This window comes from Salminus brasiliensis, chromosome 5 (assembly GCF_030463535.1).
Source record: "Salminus brasiliensis chromosome 5, fSalBra1.hap2, whole genome shotgun sequence".
In the NCBI taxonomy this organism is placed as follows: Eukaryota; Metazoa; Chordata; class Actinopteri; order Characiformes; family Bryconidae; genus Salminus; species Salminus brasiliensis.
Genome location: NC_132882.1, coordinates 25,353,281 through 25,377,201, shown reverse-complemented (window position 1 = coordinate 25,377,201; position 23,921 = coordinate 25,353,281). Strand labels below are relative to the sequence as shown.

The 23,921-nt window shown below is 41.1% G+C and overlaps 3 protein-coding genes across 4 annotated transcripts; 1 reads left to right on the top strand and 2 right to left on the bottom strand.

The window, feature by feature from the left end:
* Window positions 1–1,093: 1,093 nt before the first annotated feature.
* Window positions 1,094–3,672, top strand: malsu1 (mitochondrial assembly of ribosomal large subunit 1). The gene is made up of 4 exons (XM_072679948.1): window positions 1,094–1,461; window positions 2,594–2,766; window positions 2,857–2,938; window positions 3,023–3,672. The coding sequence occupies exons 1-4, from the start codon at window positions 1,215–1,217 to the stop codon at window positions 3,178–3,180; spliced, it is 660 nt and encodes a 219-aa protein (XP_072536049.1). The 5' UTR covers window positions 1,094–1,214; the 3' UTR covers window positions 3,181–3,672.
* Window positions 3,673–3,678: 6 nt separating this feature from the next.
* khdc4 (KH domain containing 4, pre-mRNA splicing factor) lies at window positions 3,679–12,090 on the bottom strand. Of its 2 annotated transcripts, XM_072679946.1 has the most exons (14): window positions 11,974–12,090; window positions 10,818–10,989; window positions 10,599–10,730; window positions 10,373–10,452; window positions 9,473–9,525; window positions 9,164–9,327; window positions 8,181–8,392; window positions 8,017–8,077; window positions 7,845–7,902; window positions 7,303–7,526; window positions 6,230–6,373; window positions 5,650–5,759; window positions 5,139–5,230; window positions 3,679–4,386 (listed from the first exon to the last, which is right to left on the bottom strand). In XM_072679946.1, the coding sequence occupies exons 1-14, from the start codon at window positions 12,000–12,002 to the stop codon at window positions 4,163–4,165; spliced, it is 1,755 nt and encodes a 584-aa protein (XP_072536047.1). In that variant the 5' UTR covers window positions 12,003–12,090; the 3' UTR covers window positions 3,679–4,162. The 2 variants fall into 2 exon arrangements, with proteins under 2 accessions (XP_072536047.1, XP_072536048.1); XM_072679947.1 differs by lacking the exon at window positions 3,679–4,386 and having other exon boundaries at window positions 5,137–5,230; window positions 5,650–5,731.
* A 1,509-nt stretch (window positions 12,091–13,599) lies between these two features.
* LOC140555603 (NADH dehydrogenase [ubiquinone] flavoprotein 1, mitochondrial-like) lies at window positions 13,600–20,042 on the bottom strand. Its single transcript, XM_072678881.1, has 10 exons — window positions 19,932–20,042; window positions 19,620–19,702; window positions 19,218–19,388; window positions 17,600–17,783; window positions 17,259–17,448; window positions 16,901–17,113; window positions 15,117–15,283; window positions 14,922–15,003; window positions 14,387–14,532; window positions 13,600–13,722 (listed from the first exon to the last, which is right to left on the bottom strand). Exons 1-10 carry the CDS (start codon window positions 20,040–20,042, stop codon window positions 13,624–13,626), a joined length of 1,446 nt encoding a protein of 481 aa, XP_072534982.1. The 3' UTR covers window positions 13,600–13,623.
* Window positions 20,043–23,921: the final 3,879 nt, after the last annotated feature.

Sequence of the window (23,921 nt, the reverse complement as noted above, 5' to 3'; positions counted from 1 at the left end):
ACGAAGTAAATACAGGAGCTGCATTTTGATAGTTGTGCACCATGCGAAGAAACAAACCATTTGCAGACTTGCACAAAACATGACATGTAGGATGTGTGTGTGTGTGTGTGTGTGTGTGTGTGTGCATGTGTGTCTTTGTATCTTGTCCGTTTCACACTGCTTCATGATTTGGTCCACTGTGTTTTGATTTCTCATGTCAGGATTGTCTATTGCTTTCCTGGTTTCCATCTCTACTGTTAGAATACTCCTCAATCTGAGCTTTTCTCTTTCTCTTATGAATTCCTGCTCCAGTTATTGGCAGGAAAAATAAGCTGTAAAATCTCTGTGTTGTCTCTGTGTTGTTGACTGCTATATGATCTTCTCAACCTCTTATGCTTTTTTAATGATCAGCTAGGCTCCTGCTCTAAAATGTTGCTCACCGGCTCATGGACTTTCATTTTGATTTTTTTGAGTTTTTCATTCTTCAGTTTCCAGTAACTTGGTGTCTCCTCATTCACTGAGCTAAAAAATGAGTGCCCGGTCTCCTTTGATTGGATATAAGGTCCTTATTGGCAGACTTGCCAATAAGGACCTTCACTAGAAGCATGTGCACAGCTTGATGAACGAGGACCACAAGCGTGAGTTTCACTGTGCTTGAAACGCGACCACTGTGCTAAATAGCCCCCTTGTCTGCAGTGACTGGTTATTTCCCAGTAACACACCAGTGAAAGGATGATGAATAAAACACATCACAGAATCACAGCACTGTACTAATGTGTTCATGCTGAAGATCAGAACTGAATACAGAACAGATACGGGTTATTATTTTATTATCATTTGTTGAATGAAAGAACATCGTAGATTCAGGCGGGTCTTGGCTAAGCTCAGCCTGACTGGTGTCTGAAATTAAAAATAACTAGAAATCTTGACATGCATGGAAGTGTGTTTATACTCGCTGCACTCATATTTTTACTCAACCAAATGAACTGTAATCACATTGTTGAACAGTGTTCATGAACATATTTCTATTAGCTAAATATGATGATGACGTTCTTCGCGCTTCTCTAGTGATTCCCCTCCGCGCCGCTGGGGGCGCTACAACGGCTGTGTTTGTGTGCCTTGCACTCTTGTGCCTCTTGAAGAAGGATCCGCATGAGTTACCTAAAGCGAGCTGCTCTTTGACTGTAGAGTCAGTAAGTGACAGTAATCGTTTCAGTGTGAGGTAGGTAGCTGAGATGATGAACGCGCTCCGCCATTCAAACTGCGTCCTGTTTAAGCTGTTCAGCGGAGCCGGTAGAGCCGTCAGAGACGGAGGACAGCGGCGGAGAGCAGCAGCGCTCATCAACAACACGAGCCTTCAGAGTTTTAAACAGCTTCACTCACAAACACACACACACTCACACACACACAGAAACACTGAAGCAGGAGGAGCTGCAGAGATGTACAGCAGAGGACAGACCCTTCTCCAAAATCAGCAGCACGGTGAGTTTCCGCTTCTCCTCGGTTCGGGACTCATGCTGCCTTCAAGTGCTCCTCGACTTTGGAGGTCGTCAGCACGGCTTCGGTTCTGGTCAGATGTTTTCGACCGGGATGTTTATATTAAGATAATATTTGGTATTATCATCTAAAAGCACTTAATGAGCAATTTATTTATCCGGTATAAGCATCATGTGGCTACTTACCTGTTTATTTCACCTGTGGATGAAGGCAAGTCATTAAAACAGGCGGATTTAGACTCCAGGGTTCAGTGTGTCGCAGCTAAATAAATACAACATTATTAAAATAAAACACGTTATAAAACATTATGTACTATATAATGTTTACAATAAAATCCGCGTTGTCTTTTATTCACACACTTAATCAGAAAACCCGAGTTTGTCTCGAGAACGTACGATATTGCGATGATCGTGTAAGGACGATTTCTCAGACACCTCTTGAAGGCAGCATCATCCCTCCTCTGGACTTTCTAGACGTTATATATTATGTGGAAGGTGGTTTGGTTTGAGATCAGAAATTCTGATTTAAAATAGAAATGTAAATTTATTTAAATTTTACGTTTTATTATATTAAATTATACGTTTTAACTTCTGTCAAAATTTAAGCTTTAACAGAGTTGCTGTATGTTAGCATTTAAGCTAAGAGTTAAGAGTTTTACGCTAAAACTTTACGTCTCTGTTGGGTTTAATTAACTATTGAAATATTTAAAAGATGTAATTAAAATTTTTAAAAGTATTTACATTTTAAAAATACCATTATTTCATACTTGAAAATAAATTGTAATTAAGTTAGAGTAAAAAACAAAATCTTACTCAAAATATAATCCCTACTAAAAAAAACAGCAGTCATGTCATTAACATTTACAGCATTTTGCTGCTCTTATCCAGTCTGCCTTACATCTCAGTCATTACAGGCCCAAAGTTTCTGTACCCTGGTGTGGGATTGATCCCTGGTCTCCCGCAGGGACAGCAGTGTTGCCCCCTGCTCTACACCAACGGCTGTGTTATGCTTTCACTAGTACTAACATTTGTAATTGTTCAAACTGAATTACTGCTATGAATGATCTAAATGTGTGTTGTCTACGTTAAAACAGCTTCCTGTTCCCTCTGTCCTGCAGAGTCAGACACTTTTAACTTGGACGTGATGGTGTCGCTTCTCCGTCAGGAAAACGCTGAGGACATCTGTGTGATTAAAGTGCCAGAGGAGCTCAGATACACAGAGTTCTTCATCATAGTTAGCGGGTCATCAACCAGACACCTGAAGGCCATGGCACTCTATGCCATCAAAGTGGTAATGAGAAATACCGTTTGACTTAAAGAAAAAAAATTGGTTTAATCAGACTGTTTCTCATGTGTGTTGTAAATGTTGTAACTACTTTAGTACAAGTTTATGAAGAGAGACTGTGATCCACAAGTACACTTGGAGGGGAAAGATGCAGAGGACTGGATGTGCATTGACTTTGGTAAGTGTGACCTCAACATCGCAATGAGTGATCAAGTTACTGCTCAGAAATGCAGAGCTTTGTTTCTCGTGTCGTCTCCCGCAGGCTCTATGGTGGTGCACTTCATGCTGCCGGAGAGCAGAGCAACATATGAGCTTGAGAAATTGTGGACGCTGCGTTCTTACGATGAACAGTTACGCAGCATCCCAACGCAAAGGATCCCTGCAGATTTCATCTATGATGCTGAAACCAAGAGACCTTGACTGGAGGCTGTGTTCTCACTGACTGTGTTAATATAACGCTCACTCAAATGGGAGAGATGTAAATGGACTGTATAACTAAACTATAATTAAACTACATTGTTTTAGGAACAGGAGTGTTGTGCTTTGGAATGCTGTGACATTGGATCATGTAACTCTTACACTGGTGCTGTGAATGTTTTCATGATTTTTCAGCTGTGTCCTTGTTGGTGTCTCTGTTTACAACTACACTGATCAATGGCAAGTTTAGATTTTTTTTTTATTACCCACTGAACTTTATTGGGAGCCTGTGTGGCCAAATGAACACATGAGACATAGTTGCACACCTCCAGTACTGCCTACTTCCCAAATACCCATAAAAAGCAGCACCCCATTAACATTTTTGTACAGATTGACCATATGCATTGAGGTGTAACTTAATAGAAAACCCAGCTATGCAACATCTCTGGTTCCACAGACAAGTGACCTTTTTCATAATAATAAAAACAATAAAAGGCATACTCCAAGTAAAAATGCACTTTATTCTAATAGAGCAGAAGGAGCACTGAACGATTTACATGAGCCCATCAAGGAAACTCTGCCTGTACACATAAGCAGGTGTAGTCTGAGGATGAGATACGTCCGTTTTTGATCACCCCAAACAGTTTCCGGAGGGAGAGGCACCACTTCCTAGCCTGTTCAATTAGTTCCTCTTCTTTGCTCAGCTTCAGGCTCTTAGGTTATTTAAGACCAGCTGAAGGTTAAAGGTGAACAGACAAAAGGCAGTGTGCTGGTTGGGCTTCAGAGAGCCACAGACTAGACTCCGTGGTAACGAACAGCCTCTTCAACCACAGAGTCTGCAGACAAAGCAGTCATTTCTGTTAAGTCAGATCTAGAGTCACTACCTCAGCAGCCCACAGCAGAGGGAACACGTCTGCCAACGAGGAGATGAGGGGTTGGGGTGTGTGTGCATGTGTGCGCGTGTAAGGGTAGGGGCACCTTCATCTCATGGCGCCATCCAGAAGGGCATGGGTTGCGATGTCTGTGTTTTGGGCCGAGGCGGAGGTGGTGTGGGGCAGCGGTACGCTCCAGCAGGCCATCTTGGAGGAGAGGAACCTGGACCCATGTTACCTGAACCACCTGATTTTTGAGAACTGTGATCTTCCTCTTCATCAGAGGAATCGCCAGAGTATGCTACCAGCCCCGTCTTCATACGCTTCACCTGCGGCTCTGTGGGAGATGGAAAGGGGGGGGGGGGGGGGGAAGAGACGGAGAGAGAGAGGGAGAGGGAGAGAGAGAGAGAGAGAGAGAGAGAGAGCGCAACACAAAACAACAGCGGAAACATTGAAAGCATTATATTTCCCCAGTTTGGGATAAATGTGTGGCAACGATCATCACAAGGGAGGGATGTAGTGAAGATTGGAGCCCGCCATTGGTCATAGATCGGTCGGTGGGGGCAACGTTCGAGCCGTCCAATCAGGAAGCAAAATGGAACGTGGCCACACCCCCACCAAAACCGAACACGACAATCCAGCATCCCCCCAGAGGGCCATGAAAAAGAGAGAAAAAAAACACAGAGAAAGAGAGAGAGAACACAAAAAGAAGAGAGTGCTGTTAGCAAAGAGGTTAAACAAGCAAACAGATGTTCCGTCATTCTGATGATGTCATCAGAGAGGGAGGGGCTGACTCCTGCCACCAGCCAATCAGAGAATGAAAGAGGAGGAGGGGGGTGCACTCCATAACATTTCCAATCAGATAAATTTAGTCTGACTGAACTTCATCAGCACATCCTTTTGAGTAAGATCAAAAGATGTGGATTTTAACAGCATGCAAAACGCAAGGAAAATCACTTGATTAAGAAGCATTTGGTACACAAGGAGCCTATACAACGAGAGAGAGAGAGAGAGAGAGAGAGATAGAGAGAGAGATGAGATTGAGAAGCTGTTTGTGAAGGTGTGTGTTTGTTAGAGTATGGGTCTTACCCAGCGATGCTGGCAAGGTTCTTCTCTCCTCAGTCTTCTGCACCCTCACTCCACCATTCACAGGCAGCGCTGGGGGTGGCATCAGCTGCCTACTGTGGAGGACAGAATTCAGTTGTTTACACATCCACATGCAGTTACCCATACAATAACATCAGGGCATTTTTAATGTCATGACATGCTGAATCATTGACTTCTGGTGATATCTGGTAAAAATTCCTGTTTAATATTTTAGAAAAAAATATCAATGTCAGTTTTTCTGCCCTGACAAAACATTGCAAAGTGTAAATACATTTAACATAAATACATTTAATAATATATTTAGTTTATGGAGGGCAAAATCTACAGTATTGTAGATTCAGTTATGTCTTGTAACTGAAACTGCCTAGCTCAAGTGCAAAACTAAAGAATCTACATTTAGGGTGCCATAATCCCATAATCTAACAATCCCTTTCTCCAGAACAGCACTTTAAGCACTGTGTGTGTGACATGAACTGGCATAACAGTGTCCTACCTGTCCCTCTCCTGGGGAGGCCCACAGGGACCTGCAAGTGGGGGAACTGATGCCTCGACGCTGCCCACAGTGAAGCCTGTACCTAAATTAGTCATATGAATGGGTCCATGCTATGAGCAGAAAAACACATAACACCATTAACACATAACACATAAACACCCTCCCCCCACCCCCCACCACCACCCACCAAGTTAATTACACAAGACTAACTAGTTCCTGCTGTAGAGTTCCCCATGCAGAGAACCATCTCTTTCACTTTTGCATTTTATATCGTTTCAGTAGCTCTGCTGTGGAGGAGAACACTGTGGGAGCATGTTGCCTTACACATTCACACAGGAAAGCACCGTTTCTGCTTCTTCACTACTCAAAAAAGCAGCTAAAGGTGAGATGGATGAATACAATAAAAAATAAAAAATAGCAGAAAGCAATTCACTTTAGTACTGCTTTTTGTCTGATTGTAATTAAAAAAAAATTATAATAATTTCCAAATCAGGTGTGTAAAGACATGATACATGTTAAGGCTTAACAGCATTGCAGTTGTTAACCAGAAACAGTCGACAGTGAATAAGACAGAACTCACCTGGTATCCTAGCAGGCCGCTTTCTGTCTCGTCAGGCACCTCTTCTGTGAAACGGCGCTTCTGAGGTGCTGGAGCTGGGACCGCAGGAGCTGCTGGTTTAGGGGGAGCTTGGGCAACCGGTGGGAAAGTTGCAGGTGGAAGGGTCTGTCGAAAACGGGCAAAAGCTCTTAACAATACAATTTTAAGGAATTAAAAACCACAGAGCACACAACTACTCAGCTGCAGTGGTTTAGGTACAGCAATCTATATCTAAAGACTGACAGAAAACTATGTGCTGACATACAGTATGTAGCAAGAGAAATACACACTTAAGTAGAGACGTTATTAGGATGTAGTGTGTTGAGCAGTAGTGCAACTTGTCAAAGAAAAGGGTTTGCACAACACATGAACACATAAATCTGTACATCTACATATTAATTAATACATTCAGTTAATAAGTAGATAGAATAGAAATTAAATAATATAAAATGAAGTATGAGTAATGGATGCCAACAATAAAAATAATAGTAAGTACAAAGCACAGTAACAACATTTTGTATAAAAATAATTATTTGTTTGCTCCAGTTTCACTCACAAAAAAAACACAGCACTCACTTTAACTAAAAAATATTTGTGGTAACACACTCCCTCTCTCCTGTGTTATTGCTTAATTAATTCTCAATCACATGCATGAACCAATCACACATTTCTGAACACAGATTTCCCAAAAGAGCTTTGTCCACTCTTTACTCACTACAACAGGCTGAACTCAGCAGATAGCTCAAATGCACCTTTAATAACAGTCTGAGAAATTAATATATTTGTAATATATGAATTGTTTGTGATATATTTTACAGAACGTGTCACTGTCAAATTACAACTTACATGTTTGAGAATCTTGTATGTCTAAAACTGCAAATTCACAGGAGGAAAAAATCTTTTTGACTCAACTAAAGTCAAAGATTTTATTTCAAGAGATTTGGGCGCATTTCTATTGGTCCTTTATCATGAAATTTTGATAAAATGTTAAAGATAATGGCCTGTTTCAAAAATATGCCTAATTTGAAAAACGGAGAGGCAGGTTCTCTGTTTACCTGTGGTGGTAAGTTTGCTGGAGCAGGTGCAATTGGGTACTGAGCACTAGGGGGCGGTATTGGAGCTGGTGTTCCTGGTGCCACCGTTGGCAGGGGCAGGGAGTAGGGAGGGGGAACGGGTTGTGGAGGAGGTACAGTGGGAGGGTAGGAGGGTTGAAAACCTGTGGGGGTGTAATATGGGGCCTGAGGGGGAATCCCATTCACAGCAGGTGGCTGAATGAAACCTGTCACACAAGAACAGCAACATTATAGAGTTATGAAATCTTTTGAAATTGTTGTAAAATAAATCGGGAACTTTAAACTATACAAGTCATTTTTCTTACAATATCCAGTCTCTAGAAAAACAAAAGTAATCCTAGGAAAACCACTGGGTGGGTTTCTGGACGTGTCATGCTTATAAACAGCCATTTGACAGCATGACACCTTCAGAAACACACCCACCATGAAGAAAAAAAATTAAAAGCACTCTTGAGCAAAGTGTTCAGAAAGGGAAGAGGAAGATAAAACCAGATGGAGGAGCCACTGGAAGAAGGTTTGCTGACCTTGCGTAGGCATCACTGCACTCATCTGGCTCAGGTAGCGAGTGTACTCTGCATGCACCTGGCAACACAGGACAGGTAGAATCAGAATACACTACAACCACACGTCTGTTACCAGACAACCTGTGTCTGTGCGTGCGATTGTGTGAGCACTTAGCACAACGCCTGTACTTACTGTCTGCAGGAGGTTTTCACACAGCGTTTTGGCTGCAGCAAGTCCTTCTGGTTTGGGGTGACTGGAAAAGACACAACACCCTGAGGTTTGACTGTTTCACCTCAGCATACATTCTATCATTGTAACTGGTTTAGATGTAACGGGGCCAAAAGCCACATTCTGACCTGATGTAGATGTACATGGGCTCAAAGGCCTCTCTCCCGGAGGCGGGTTCCAGGCAGCCAGAGCCCCTCCCCCTCAGGAAGACTTTCGCCCCTGTCTCGGCCTGAATGTGCTGCAGGTAAGAGCAGCCTGGACCCTCCACGCGCTCCTTAACTGAGAAACCCTGGATAGCATGTTCTAAGCCCACAAAGAGCTTATCCTGTACGTAGTGCATCTGAGAAAAAAGAGGAAAAACAGACTGAATTGGTACTAGACTAATACGCTTTATAGACAAAAGTATTGGGACACACCTCAAATCATTGAATTGCAGTGTTTTCATTTAGTCTCATTGTCACAGATGTATAAAATCAACCCAGTAAGACCACAGAAAATTACAGCAAGAGCTTGGCGAGAGCTGAGGCGCATAGTGTATAAAAGTTGCCAGCGCTCTACTGACTCAATAACTGCAGACTTCCCATCTTCATCTGACATTAACATCAGCACGAAAACTGCGCCAGAAGCTTCATGGCATGGGTGTCCATAGCCGAGCAGCTGAATACAAGTCTAACATCACTAAGCACAATGCTAAGCATTGGATGGAGTGGTATAAAACACACCGCCACTGACAATTTTTTTTCCCCTCTCCATACTCTACTGGTCTGCCTTGTCAACGAATCTTTGCAGATCTAGGTTAGATAATAAAACGCTTTATTGTAGGGTAGGTACATTTTTTCCAACCCCCACAATATTTGTGGTGCTAGGGGTTTCACAGACATAAATCAGCAAGCTTACTTGTAACAGACACCTTTGTGGCTAAAAACCACATGCCATAAAATGGAAAGTATAAGGCATGATGGGTTTATGCATCACACGGCTAAGACAATTTTTCCACGAACAACATCCTGGTTGAGACTTTAATGTTTTTGAATACCTACACAAAGCACTGCCTACATTCAGACGGATGTTTGTATAGACATAATAGACATAATGCTGTGTAAATGCTTACCCCACCCGTAAAGTGTGGTTTGTGTCCAGCAGGGGGCAGTGTTGGGGGAGGGGGACCAGGGGGGTGATAGACAGTGACCGTGGCTCCATTATATGAGGTGCTGGAGCTAGTGGCAGCTTTCACTACCCCATTAGTGATGAGCTCTTTTATCCTGTTCACTGCCTCTACAAAAATCAACACACAGACACACACAAACAAAAACACTCGATTCCAGTTTTCAGATGTGACCGAAGCACTCAAAGGTGAATTAACTCAAAGGTGTTTTAACTCAGCAGGGTTATTTTAAGAAACAACAAAAAAAACACTTACTGTCAACCAATTCTCTAGTTTGTCCTTGTACATGTAGATAGAGAGGGCGGTCACTATGGAAACAGAAAACGTCATCAGCATTAGCAGTCAGTTCCAAGTAACCAATTATCATGAACCAATCTTAATTATTCAATCATCATTACCCACTCCTAATTTAGCCTTTAAGTCACTAGGGGAAATAACTGCATGTATCACAACAATACATGCGACCCCCCCCCCTCCCAATCACCCACTCTCCCATCTGTGCAGTAAATGTTAAGTAGCCTGAACAAATACAGTAGTTTCACTTTGAGATGATGATCAGCAGCTTGACTTGACTTGAGAATTCTGAATAATATAACATAAATGTTTCTGAGGGGTCGATGTGAAATGAGACACTCTAAGCAGCTCAGATTACTTTAGAATGGTGGTGATAGGAACCAAAGGTTGAAATGTATGTGGTGGAAATAGTCATTTTACTTGCTCTCCACCACAAAGCCTTGCATGTTTCTTCATGAATGTTTAAGGTTTTAATCTCAATGTTTCAGGCACCGGGCAGCATATACCCTAACCATTAAGAACAAAGAATTTCTGTCAAATAGCTTTTAAAGCCAGCAAGCAATTCACCACACTCAGATGAAAACAACAACTAATACTGGGAACAGATAATTTCACACAAAACCTCTCTTAACTATTTAACCAGACAGTGGATGTTTTACAGTCGACCAATGCCAGTATTCAGTAGTCCTGAAAAGCAGAGCACCTCAAAAACCAAACAATAAACACTCGCTTTTGTCCATCTGTTTAATCACTTAAAATATATTTTTATTTTCGGAAGGTAAGAACATTCACCACATAATTTAGCACCCTGGTTGTCAACTCCCTTACTAAACTGGATGCTGTTCAGAAAGGTCAAAGTACCTGGGCAAAGCTTTGGCCTTTTCTTCTGCGGTCATGTAGCGTCCCCTAGTGGACACAGCAGCACCACTAACTCTGCTGATCTGAACAGGGAGAACAAAAAAAAATAATAAACAATGCACAGAACAACACAGTCAGGTTTACAGCAAGTTGTAATTTAACAGCAAGTTGTAATATTATTTGTAAAGAATTTGTTTGCTACTTTATTACAGTGAAAGAGTGCCCTAACCTCATCCTGAGTCTGTCCACGTGTCAGAAGGTTCCGACAAGTGAGTGGTACATCATTTATCTCCACCTCCGCTACCACTAGATCGTCCTTTGCTTTTGCTACAGGCATGGACTTCCCACCAGAACCTGTCGTCTACAGTGAAAGAGAGAGTGTATTTATTTAGCAGGTGTTTTGTCAAAATTCTGCACACTATACAGCACAGACTGGAGCACAACAAACCTTATCGACAGGCCCAGGAACACCAATCTGTGAGGGCTTCAGCTTGCCCTTGGCCACCAGCATTGCGTTGATTTTGGCAGCCACAGCGGCAGCGGCGTCCAGGGCGCCTGTGGGAGCTGCATCCCCCTCGACCCCCTGGCCTGGACCTGGCTGGTCCCATTTACTCCGCCGCCTAAGAGCAAGAGAGGAGAAAACAAAAATGCAATAAAACAGGTTTAGTCACTGGAACAGAATTGGCAGGTTACATGAGCTACAATTAATAACCTTATGGTCTGTCTGTATGGTACCACTGTGCTCTGCATATTTAATTTATTGAGTTGTACTTATTGACTGGCCTAGGCCAGACGCTGTTGTGTAAGAGCGCATTGTAGTTGGTTGACAGACGGTCTTATCTAACTGCACAATTTGTGTGGATGTTGCACTGAGGCACTGATGAACACTGTTCACCCCTCAGTGTACATGAGATTGGTTGGGATGGCTCTTCTTGACTTTGATCACTTAATGAACTTCTTATCTGATTCAGAATTCAGAGGTTTGAGCCACAGGTAATTTAAAATGACTGATCAGTAGAGTAGGGAATTACTAACCAACTTATTATTTCACACTCTCTATCTCCCGATTTTATTGAACAAATGTAAACAGCTTGAAACAAACACATAAGGCGGATTTTAACATTCTGGACCTGGGTTTTACAACCCCTGCATGCATGTACAGAATATAGTACAAAAACAGAGCAAAAAAAACAAAACATTTATGGGCTGTAGGCTGTTTAACTATCGCAATAAATTAGCATAGATAAATATGGTTAGCTATTCAGGTAAAACTACAGTGGCCACACTGTACTATAAACTAGCTCTTTAAGACTTGCTAAGAGCTCTAGCTAGTTAATACGGCCGGATACCATTAACCACATTAGCTAGCGATCTCATCAGCTGCAGGGTGTTTATGAGAATATGTACGTGTACCTTTACAGATTTACACAGATAAGTAAATCATAATTACTCATCAAATATCGGTGAAATAACGCAAATGCTGATCTTACAGCGAACCACTGATGCTAGCGCTAACGTTAGTGTCCAGCTACAGTCCGTTTAGACCCGCTTTTGCAATAAAGTCACCGTTTTCTGTTCAGAATAGGAGCTTTTCGGTGTCTTACCCTCCGCCGTGATTCGCGTTAAATGACATAAATGATGTCAAATCTTTAATTTCTAAATTTAACTCTATTCGGGCTAAAGTCGTCAACACAGCCCACACAGCCCACACAGCGCTGACGCACTTCCGCTTCCTGTACGGACAACGTCAACATCGTTTAATCAAAATCTATTTTGTTTTATTTATTAATTAATTTATTATTTTCTATTAACAGGCAACTATACGCGCTTTTGTATTATTAACGTGACTTATCCTGTTTATGCCAGCATATTTCGATAGATATTTCAATAATTTAAAGAGCACCACTAGGTCCTTATTTGGGAGAAGGTGCCATAGAATAAATCTTAGCTGCCCAAGGGAAAACATCCATCTCCAAAATGATGATTTTACAGAAGACAAAAACGTCATTAACTTTGAATGGAAGTCAATGTAAAAAGGGAGTTTATTTCTTGTAATTTAGAGCATTTCTATTGGTCCATTCATCCAGAATTCTTTACACAGTGTACAGAGCAGCTGCAGGGTTCAAACCATGGAGAAAATTAACAACAGACAGACAGAGATGCATGTTTGTCACTGGACAGCAGCAACATTTATTCAGTAATGTTATTTTTAAATAGTTGTTTAATGTATAAATATTATGTGACTTGGTTTGATGGTACAAAAAATTGTGGTGGCAAAAAATGATACAACTGTTATTTTCCAGCCTAATGTTTTTATAGAGCGCTCATTTTTAATGTTCAGTATTCTCCAGATGTAGTTGTTGCATTTAGTCTTGAAAGGCTTAGTGGGCTGAGTGTGCACAAATTGTGGGGGTGTAAATAAAAAGAGTCCAGGCTGTTACATCACAGTTTTGGGTTTTTGCCATTGTCCCATTTTAGTGCTATGTTTTACCTATGTGGATTTTGTTTTTGAAAAAGAAAACAATAGTGTTGAGATTTATGGTATGTTACTATCATATACTCGTATTAGTCAACTATGCCCAGTAAAAATTTCCATTTCTTTTCTAGGGCACCTTAAATGCTTTACTGTTGGGACTCTACAGGAGATTTAAAACTACAATTAAGTTACTCAGAACACTTGATTTAAATGAAAGTAATTTTTATTAAAGCACATGTATAGGCAGAGGTAATTAGTAATTAATCACATCCACTTAGTTGCACAATAGCAGCTGGCAAATATATTCTTCTGCTCCAGAATATTTGTAAAGAAATTATTCTACTTCTTAGTCACATCTTAGTAGAATTCATTTTTTCATGTTATATTGGTGTTGTGTGTAATATCAATCTTCAGTCCCTTTTCTGATTAATACTGGATGCACCAAGACGTTCTATTGCAGTTCTGTGTACTCATGTACTCTCAGTACCTGAATAGTTTTGTGACCTGCTACGTTTGTAGCGTGAGTCATTATTTCACCAAAGTAACAATACATTTACCTCAGTATAAGTTTAGGCTACTATACTCACCTTTTATTACACACAAACAGGCCAAGCTCACGTAATGAATAATTCAGTAGACTAAAGCTTAAAGCCGTACTAAATAAAACAAAATAAAGTGCTGACGATAATGAGGCATCTGTGAGTTTCTGAAAGGCTACACAACGCCTACACAATCTTTATATATGCTATCTGTGAAGCATCTCTCTTCAAAACAACCGCTAGATGACTTCTCTCCTCTTCTCAGCCTCCTTGGGGCTTGTCTTCTTGAACTCAGAGATGCGTTGCTCCATCGCTGATCGGAAGTGCCGGATCAGGCCCTATGTAATATACAGATGCATGAGAGTTAATACAGTCTTCCATTCTCCAGTTGTGCCCAGTACTAAATTAGGAAGACATCTCTTGTTATAGTAAAGTTCCAACCCTAATCGCAAATGTATACTGGTTCAGTAACTTTCAGATAGAAGCCTTGAATTAGCTGGTCTATTGTATGTTCAAGAATATGTAGGTTGTAGTCAGTGTTAATGGACAGAGGGCACATATGTACACTATATGCCCACAGGTTTCCACACACTCCTTCTAATTAGTGCATTCAGCTACTGTATGGTGTGTTCCATAGGAAAGCACTGCCCATAAAATAGGAAGTTCTGGAGAAGGTCACCATTTCCAATGCCACTGCATGAGTTAGAGGGATATAAAACCCTGTGAGCTGGGGAGCAATGGAACTGCATTCTCTGGAGTGATGGAGCTCCATCCAATACTTTGTGGAAACTAATGCAGTTAGATTCTTACAGCAATGTTCCAACATCTAGTGTAAAATAGAAAATCTTCTATTATAGGCTTTATTTTAAAATCATGTCTTCAAATGTTTGGACTTTATATATATATATTGGCAATAAATCAATACAAGCATCAATAGAAGCCTATGAAAACAATGCCATCTTCTCTATATGTGGTAGAATCAGATAGATTGCTCTTGCTTACTTGAACAGGCCATGCAGCCCCATCACCTAGCGCACAGATAGTGTGACCCTCTATCTGTTTGCTGAGCTCCCAGATCATGTCTATCTCAGAGGTGCGAGCATCTCCTTTTACAAAACGCCACATCATCGCATTCATCCAGTCCACCCCTACAGAACAGAGAGATGCAGGGCTGGTTAATGTGTACACACATTCACCCACACTCCATACTTACATGATACACTGTAAAATACACTGTATTTTGATGGTAATATTCCATAGAACACATCTATTCAGTGTTTTGACTTTGCTCAGGGCAAAAACTGACCAGATGCATTTTATACGCCCATTGGCTGGTTTACAGTGAAACACCACAACGGCAATGAAACACAGTACCCTGCTTTCCCCTATTGTCTCCCAGTTGATTTTTCTGTGAAGGCTCAGTGACAGCACAACAGCAAAGCTATGATAAGCCATTTAATTAGAAAGAGAAAAAACAAACACAAACACAGAGCAGAGAGTAAAAAAAAGAAAATGCACACATTCCAGACCTCCTTACCCTCTCTGCAGGGGGTGCACTGACCACAGCTCTCATGTTTGTAGAATTCCACCAGCCGAGCGATGGCTCTGATCACATCGGTCTGCAGCAAAGATGTTCAATCAGTAAGACTGAAGAGGCATGTAGACAGCGAAAAAGTTAATGAAAAATATGAATTAAACCAAATACAAATACAATGCAAACGAATACACTCACAGATTTGTCCATGACGATGACCGCAGCAGTGCCCAGAGCAGTCTCAACCCTCACAAGGTCATCAAAGTCCATCATCACATCATCACAGACAGAGCGGGGGATAATGGGAGTGGACGAGCCGCCGGGAATCACACCCAGCAGGTTATCCCAGCCACCCCTCACACCACCTGAAGCCAATTCAGAGAGAAGAGCAGCAAAGCCTAAAACAGGTGCACAGTATATTGGTGGCTGACATATTATTTACCTATTAATAAAAAAAAAACATTTTAATAAAATAATAAATATTAATGACCAATATAAAGGACCTGTTTGGGGCGAAAATGGACCAAATTAGGCTCACACATTCACATAAATAAACAGGTAAATAAAAAGTAGCTGGAAAATAAACAGTATCAACTCAGTATCAAGTGCAACAATAATCTACAGTCAAAGGTTAAAACACGAGGGATCCAGAGCTATAGAGAATCCCAACACTTGTCATAAACTTTATAGTTGGGCTAAATTGATGGCTTTAATTAATCTTCAATCGGCAGTATTTTACAGCAGTACTGTGTTTTTTACTGATTGGTTGAGCCATATTTGAAGCCACTGTAAAAAAAAAAAAAGAATGATACTGATAATCTATATTAATGCAATCCGAAATTCTTCTAAAAAAGAGTCTCTTTTGAGTCAAATTTGAGTCTAACCTATTGGCGAACACTAGAGACTAGAGCATCATATCTTCCTTTCTGCAAATTTACCACCAGACTAGTTCAGGTGGTACTTCTGCGCAGATCGTAATCTGCTGTGTATCATTAATGGCACACGCAAGTGAGCTAACAAAGCGGTAGAGTCACAAATCAGTGGCATAAACAGCAAAACACTGCTGGTTTATGAATGAGTAGAGTGATGTGAAAAAAATAGGACACCCCATGAAAACATTTGTCTATTTTTAACACATTTAAACATATGAACATTTGATTTTCGCTTGAACAATATTGGGAGATGGAGGTAACATAACTAAACACGTAGAACTGAAGAAATGTCTTTCTCCACATTCAGCACTACAGGACACTTCTAATGACAACTGCAGTCTCACAATTATTTAAACTTTTTCATGACAAGTGTCTATACTACTTAATAGAGCACCATTTTGCTCTCCTGAAACCAAGCCTTGGTGGGTTTGCTTTGGGATCACTGTCCAACAACATTCAAGCTTCAGCTTCCTCACAGAAGGCATGGCATTTTCTACTAGGATTTCCAGATACTTGACTGAATTTATCTTGCCCTCTACATGCTGCAGGTCTCCAGTGCCAGTGGAAGCAAATCAGGGTGCTCTTTTCAACGTATGCTTCATTCTTCCTCCTCCAGACACACCGCTAATCCTTAGGCCCGAAAAAGTCCCAGTGGAGTGATGAAACAAAACTGGAGCCTTTTAGAGCTATGGATGAGGGATATGTCTGGAGGCATTTTGTGTTGAATGTGGAGAAAGCACACACACTATTAATTTTGCTGAGCTATTTAAATTCTTTTTGTTTGATTGGTTTGTTGCAAACAGCTGAACGCTTGTGCACTTGTTAATAAACCTAATTTCCAATGTGGGTTGAATACATTTGACTCTGACTGTATATTGGTTCTAAGTTGATAACAGATATAGTTATCAACCTATAAGTTCCATATTGGTGCATCTCTCATCCCCATCATTTACCAACAATGAGCATCTGGTCACTTCTCACTGAAATCTGATCACTGAGGATGCTGTGGTATGTCTTAGATGCCTTAGCTGTGCATCTCATTTGCCTGACCTGCGTGTCTCTCGATGAGTTCCCTGAGCGGAATGGACATCTCCTCCTCCACCGTGCATGGTGTGTTTACATGCCCAGAGATATTGAACAGCTTTGTTCCAGAATTTCTCTCTCGCCCAAAACTGGCAAACCATTCGCCTCCCCGACGACATATGGCTGGTGCTACGGCGACTGTCTCAACATTAGCTACTGTTGTTGGACATCCGAACACACCTTGAAGCGAAGAAGAGCAAGGTACTTTACTTTTTATTCCAAATAAATATTGTAAGTTGTCTGGTATGAAGCATTTCAATTTCCCATAGAAAACAAAAAAGGAATGTAAAGTTTGAAATGACTGTTAAAAAGAAGACAGCAGCACCTATGTCAGCTGGGAATGGTGGCTTCAGACGTGGCTTGCCCTGCTTGCCCTCGATGGACTCGATCAGAGCAGTCTCCTCTCCACAGATGTATGCTCCTGCACCCCGCATCACAAAAACGTCAAAGTCATAGCCAGAGCCACATGCATTCTTCCCTATCAGTCCTGCAGCGTACGCTTCCTTAATCGCCACCTGAGGGAGGAACGGTGGTGGTGAGGAACATACTTCGGAGTGTCCGAAGCATCACATAAATACACAAAACTTTAAAATTCTCCACACTTAGGAGCATGTGCTGGAGATAGTCCTGCAAAGTCTACAACACTGGTGTGAAAAATGATGCAACCTGTAGGTTGGAGGACTCGTTATAAAACTCTCCCCGGATGTAAATGTAGGCGGCTCGCGCCCCCATGGCTCTGCCTGCCACCACACAGCCCTCCACCAGCTTATGAGGGTCATGGCGCATGATCTCCCGGTCCTTACAGGTACCTGGCTCGCCTTCATCTGCATTTACCACCAGGTACTTAGGCCTGTAGAGAGAGCGGGAGGTAATGTGATATAACTGATGTCACAATATGTTACAGTATGTTGTAGTTATCCAGGAGTTACAGGAAAATGGGTTTTAGGCTATTACAACAAGGCAGGTACAACAGACAGGTGATGCAATAGGAGAGATGTAAGCTTGTCACAGGTGTTACAGGAAAGACAGATGTAACTGTAAGGCACGTCAATGGCTATCAAAGGTCTTACATTCAGACAGGTGTTACAATAAGACAGATGTCATAGTAGGGCAGGTATAAGGATACCATGAATGTATATTACAGAAAGGCAAGTATTATAATAAAGTATTGTTACAATAAGACAGGTGTTACAGTAGGCCAGGTGTAAGGATATCACAGGTGTAATAGTAAGACAGGTATTATAGTAAAGAATTGTTGCAGTGAAGCAAGTGTGCTGCCATTACAAGTGTTACAGGAAAACAGGTGTAAAAACAATAAAGAAAACAAAATGTTGAAAACAATAAGGCTGCTCTGTGGCTATCACAGATGTTATAGTAGAGCTACCATAAGGCCATCACAGCTGTTTACAGTAAGACAGGTGTTACAGTAGGACTACCGTAAGGCTATCACAGCTGTTTACAGTAAGACAGGTGTTACAGTAGGACTACCGTAAGGCCATCACAGCTGTTTACAGTAAGACAGATGTTACAGTAGGACTACCGTAAGGCTATCACAGGTGTTTACAGTAAGACAGGTGTTACAGTAGGACTACCGTAAGGCCATCACAGCTGTTTACAGTAAGACAGGTGTTACAGTAGAACTACCGTAAGGCTATCACAGGTGTTTACAGTAAGACAGGTGTTACAGTAGGACTACCGTAAGGCCATCACAGCTGTTTACAGTAAGACTGATGTTACAGTAGGGCTACTGTAAGGCTATCACAGGTGTTGACAGTAAGACAGAGGTTACAGTAGGGTTACCGTAAGGCCATCACAGCTGTTTACAGTAAGATAGATGTTACAGTAGGGCTACCATAAGGCTATCACAGGTGTTTACAGTAAGACAGATGTTACAGTAGGGCTACCATAAGGCTATCACAGGTGTTTACAGTAAGACAGATGTTACAGTAAGGCTACCGTAAGACTATCACAGGTGTTTATAGTAAGACAGGTGTTACAGTAGGGCTACCGTAAGACTATCACAGGTGTTTATAGTAAGACAGGTGTTACAGTAGGGCTACCGTAAGACTATCACAGGTGTTTATAGTAAGACAGGTGTTACAGTAGGACTACTGTAAGGCTATCACAGGTGTTTACAGTAAGAGAGGTGTTATGGTAAAGACTTGTTACATTAAGGCAGGGGTAACAGTGTGAATAGTGTTACATTAAGGCAGCTGCAAGGTTATCATTTGTGTTACAGTGAGGCATCTGGGAGTTTTTTTTTGTAAGTAAGTAAGAGGTTGACCTGCCGTCACTAGGTTTGTTCATGAAGCTCCACTTCATCCCAGTGGGGAAGCCAGCGCCCCCTCTCCCCCTCAGTCCGGAAACCTTCACCTCATTCAGGATCCACTCAGGCCCCTTCAGCAAGATTTCTTTGGTCTTGTACCAGTCCCCTCGATTCAGTGCCCCCTTCAGTCTGCAAGAAGGAGACTCACACTTCACCTGGATGTTCTGAAGTGTATAAAAATCAGTGGAAGCTAAATGGGGTAAGCAAGCTATGCTGAGGACAGCTTAAACAACAGCTATAAAATGATATTACCAGACAGTTCATATCTCAGGTGATTTAAGCGAAAACCTAACTGTGCAACTGTTGGGAAAGACATTGTGTGTCATGTCCATAGTTCTCTAAACGTTAAAATGTTGATACCTCCAGTCATGGCGACCATACAGGTTAGTGAAAATTCTGTCCTGGTCATTCAGAGGCCCAAATGTACTTTTCTTTGTTTTTTCCTGATGGCACACACACACACACACACACACACACAAACATAAGGCATACATTTATGTATTTATTTTTTCTGTCCAGTGGGTTTGTCAAATGTTTAAGGTAAGCTCTCAGATCAGTCTCTGTGAAAGAAACTGTGACAAAAGATTTACGCCAGCTGGAAATGTGTGTGTGGTGTGTGAAAATGTGTGAACGTGTTTTTGTAAGTAATGGTCAACAGTAATAAAGGGCCACCTGTTGCTTAACAACTGTGCTCAGGCCTCGTCCTACAAGTGTGGGCTTGTACAGAATCACTGCTGCAGACCGCACCCCTGTCCAGGTCAGTGATTGTCCCAGCATCAGCATCCCTGTAAAACCAACAGAATAGCAAACCATGACCCAAACGTTTAGCATAAGTACCTTAGCAACACGCGGACATGCTGTGTCAAAACCGTATTAGCAGCTGAGTATTAACAGCAGCCCCTTGAGGAGAGTGCCTGCTAAATGTGAGTGAGTTAAAATTCAGGTCCAGGCTTCGCATCTGAAAAGAGGCCTTAATATATATTATGCAACTCAAAGCCTCTGAAGCCTCTAAAACATCCCAGCTCAAAATCTTTGATTAGTAGAAAGTTACATGAACAGTCTGAACATTACAACTTTTGACTATAGTTATAACTCAAAAACGTTACAACTCCAAATATTTAATTCTATGTTTAAATATATGCTGGATTCTTATACATTATGACATCAATGTGCTTATGAATCAGTTTTATTATGTTTTTTTTTTTTAACATTTTCAGATTTTATTTTTTGTATTTTTTTTTCCAGAATGTTAAGCTGTGACCGAAATTAAGTCCTACTCTCTCATTAGTATTGTGCTATACAAAAAAAGACTGTAAATTCTAGAAACTCTGTAGACTCTAGTTTAGTTTACTAAGTAGTGGTAGAGACACAAATTAATATTGGACACTTCCTCACCGCCACCTGCATTTTTGTATCTATTTTCTTATGGGATTCACCTTCTGAAAACTGAAACTGAAACATTTTAACCAATAGTTAAACCCTTAACAGGTAATATTATCTTTTCATTATTGATTCCAGCCTCTGGTAATAATATTATATGAAGAGCTGCATTAAGGTTAAGAAACCGGTCACTTGATGTAAAGATTTTTCACACTCACACTCATCTCTTTTAGAAACATGCTTCTTTCAGTGGTTCTTCTATGACATTATTCAGAGAACCATTTGCAGCCACTTTATTTTTGTGTTAATGTAGTTTAACCACCTGAACATGTGCTCTGGACAAAGATGGTCGCTCAGAACATCTATGTTCTTGTCCTTTTTTTTGACCGCACTCAGAACCGAGAAGTAATTTCCTCATGGGATCTAGCGGATTTAGGTCATGTGAGGCCGGATTTGAGTTCTAAGGGCAAAAAGCCCCCAGCAGAAGAGCTGCTTGCCACTTGTCCAGCTTCCTAGCGAGGTGGTGAAAGTCAAGAAAAAGGTCAATTGGCTCTCCTCACAGTCTGAGAGCTTCTGTGATGTGAGCAGGAAAATGAAGAGACATTTGCAAGCGCTGCTTAGTACTGCTTAGGAAGATCCTTCTAATCCCTCTTTAGCTTCCTGCACAAGGTAAAACTGGCGGAGGCAGAAAATTTGAGGTAATGGTACTCACTTGCCAGACGAATTCAACCTTGCTTCTTGCTGCTGCTTCGACCCGATCCAGAAGGTCAGAAATGTCCAGTTGCTGCAGCGTGGTCCAGAAAACCAGAGAAGTGTCAGCTAAAGAAAGGCCAGCAGTGTAGTCTGGCAGTAGTCAGATAGGTAGGGCTCAGCTGTGACGTGGCGTTAATACGGCAGCAGGTGTAGAGGAACCTGGGTCTTAGCAGTTAGACAGTTATGCTGGGGCACAGAGAAACTATATGACTAAGAATATGGCATGTATATGTGTAATAATGCGATCCAGCCTGCAGAGGAAAACAGACAGCCTGAGGAGCAGAAAGGTTCCACCCTACAGTAAAGAACAGCAGAATTAAAGGTGTTTTTAATCACAAAATGAAGGATTTGAATAACAGATTTGTCACACATCACATCTTGTTGATGTTTGACACAATACTGTCTCCTTACCTCAGAACACAGTGGGCTCAGGGAGCTATTCAGCCTTAGAGCTGCTATTATTAATGTTTGTCTAATTTTATAAAATAGCAGCGTGCTTGACTCCACGTAAGGCGAGTGTGTGATGATTTAAGCATGCAGTTTAGAAATTGCTAATTGGTGGGCATAAGCTTCCATCACTTGTTAGCTACATTAGCTTTGTAGCTTCAGAGCAAAACTAAATCAGCTAGCGTGACTGAAAGCATTTGAGGTGAAGGAAAAACTGGTTAAAGGGTTTTTTTTTTTGGTCAAACTGACACTTTAAGGTCTGGTGTATTCCCCCTGTGTCTCAGCTTTCATCTTTTTTTTATTCCTGAAAAGGCCTTAAAGCCTCTTTCACTCTTACTAAAATTTCCATTGGTCACCAAAGTGGTTGACCCACAACTATAGCAAAACGAGAACAAAAAGACTGAATGAAGGTTTGGGTGGGGTCAGAAACCAGTCTTTAACTGGATGTTTGAATAAAAAAAAAACCAAACAAACAAAAAACCCACACTGAATAGTAACAAGGCCTTTTTTTTTTTTTTTTGACACTTCTTCTGTATTGTGTGTGTGTACACATATACAGTTGCATGCAATGGTCTGGGCACTTTTTTTTTTTAACAGTCAAAAACTAAGCAAAATATCTTTGAGTAAGCAAATCTTAATGTACAGTTTTTTTTTATGTAAAAACAATGTCTGACCTGTTGTAATTAGGATCTGCCAGCTGAATTAAATTGCCAAGCTATATAAATTCGGACTGTTCACACCTTGTGTTAACATTCAGTAACCATGGCCTCCTCCAAGCAACTGTCTAAAGATCTGAAAACGAAATTAATCGATGCCCACAAGGCAGTAGAAGACTAGAAGATGGTTTCCACACTAAAGAATGTTAAGAAATGGCACTTCAGGGGAACTATGGAGGTCAAGGTGAGATCTGAGAGACTGTGAACACTTTGAGAGAACTTGACAATTTCAGTTTGTTTAGTATGTTATAATAACAATACAATAACTGTCAGACTGCCTGCCCACCCTCGAGCTACTGTTAATACTACTAATACTGTTCTTACTATATATTAGTTCTATTGTATTATGATTATATCAGAGTTTGCTTTGGTTTGCTCACCAGGGGTTTTTGTTTATTTTTAGAACATTAGTCAACAAATAATTTGTTTTAGAATAATTCAATAGAAGTACTGTTGCTGTCCTGGTAGGTGTACCAATACTGAGCATCAATGGTCACATTCAGAAACAAGACAAGACAAGCTTATTAACACACACATACACACCAGTGAAACACACACAGTGGACAGCGAGCACACATGCCCGGAGCAGTGGGCATCCATTGCTGCAGCTCCCAGGAGCAGAGAGGGAGAAGGGGCTTGCTCAAGAGCCCAGCAGTGGCAGGTTGCCGAGCCCAGGTATCGAAACCCACAACCCTCTCATCAATAGCCCAGAGCCCTAACCGTTGAGCCACCTCTGCCCCCCAACATTCAGAAAATTCAGGCCTGATTCAAGAGTTTCATTAAAGGAGTGAAAGCTTGTCCTACAAAATTCTTCTGAGGTGTAGAGCAGCTTCTTGCAATTTAGCCTAAAGGGTAAAGAGTTCACATAAGTTTATATTAAGTTCATGTTTTGTTTTTTTAGGCTTTCAGTCGTTTGAATAATTGAATATTCTGATAATATAACTGTGCCCATGTGGTCTAAAATAAACAAACACAGGAAAAGCAGATTCCGATTGACAGCCTCTCTCGCTTTATTTACTCTTTATCTTTACAACGGGAAATGAACGCCAGGCAAAAATATTCATTACTATCAGTGAAAAAGATTCCTGCTAACACAGGAAACGTCCCTGATGTGGAGGCTTTGCAGTACCAGACCTTTATCCCTTTTGGAGTGCATGCACACGCACAAACATTAACACCCCTTTTTATGTTAAAATTAATGAAAGAAAAATACTAATGATGACCGTGAGAATATTGACCAGTTTACTGTCTATTTCACATACTAGACAAAATTATTTCTCAGTATCTGTAATATTTCTCAAAAGTTGTTGTAGGACTGTGCAAGGGGTGTTAATGTTTGCTTTACACAAAACACACTGATCCCTCC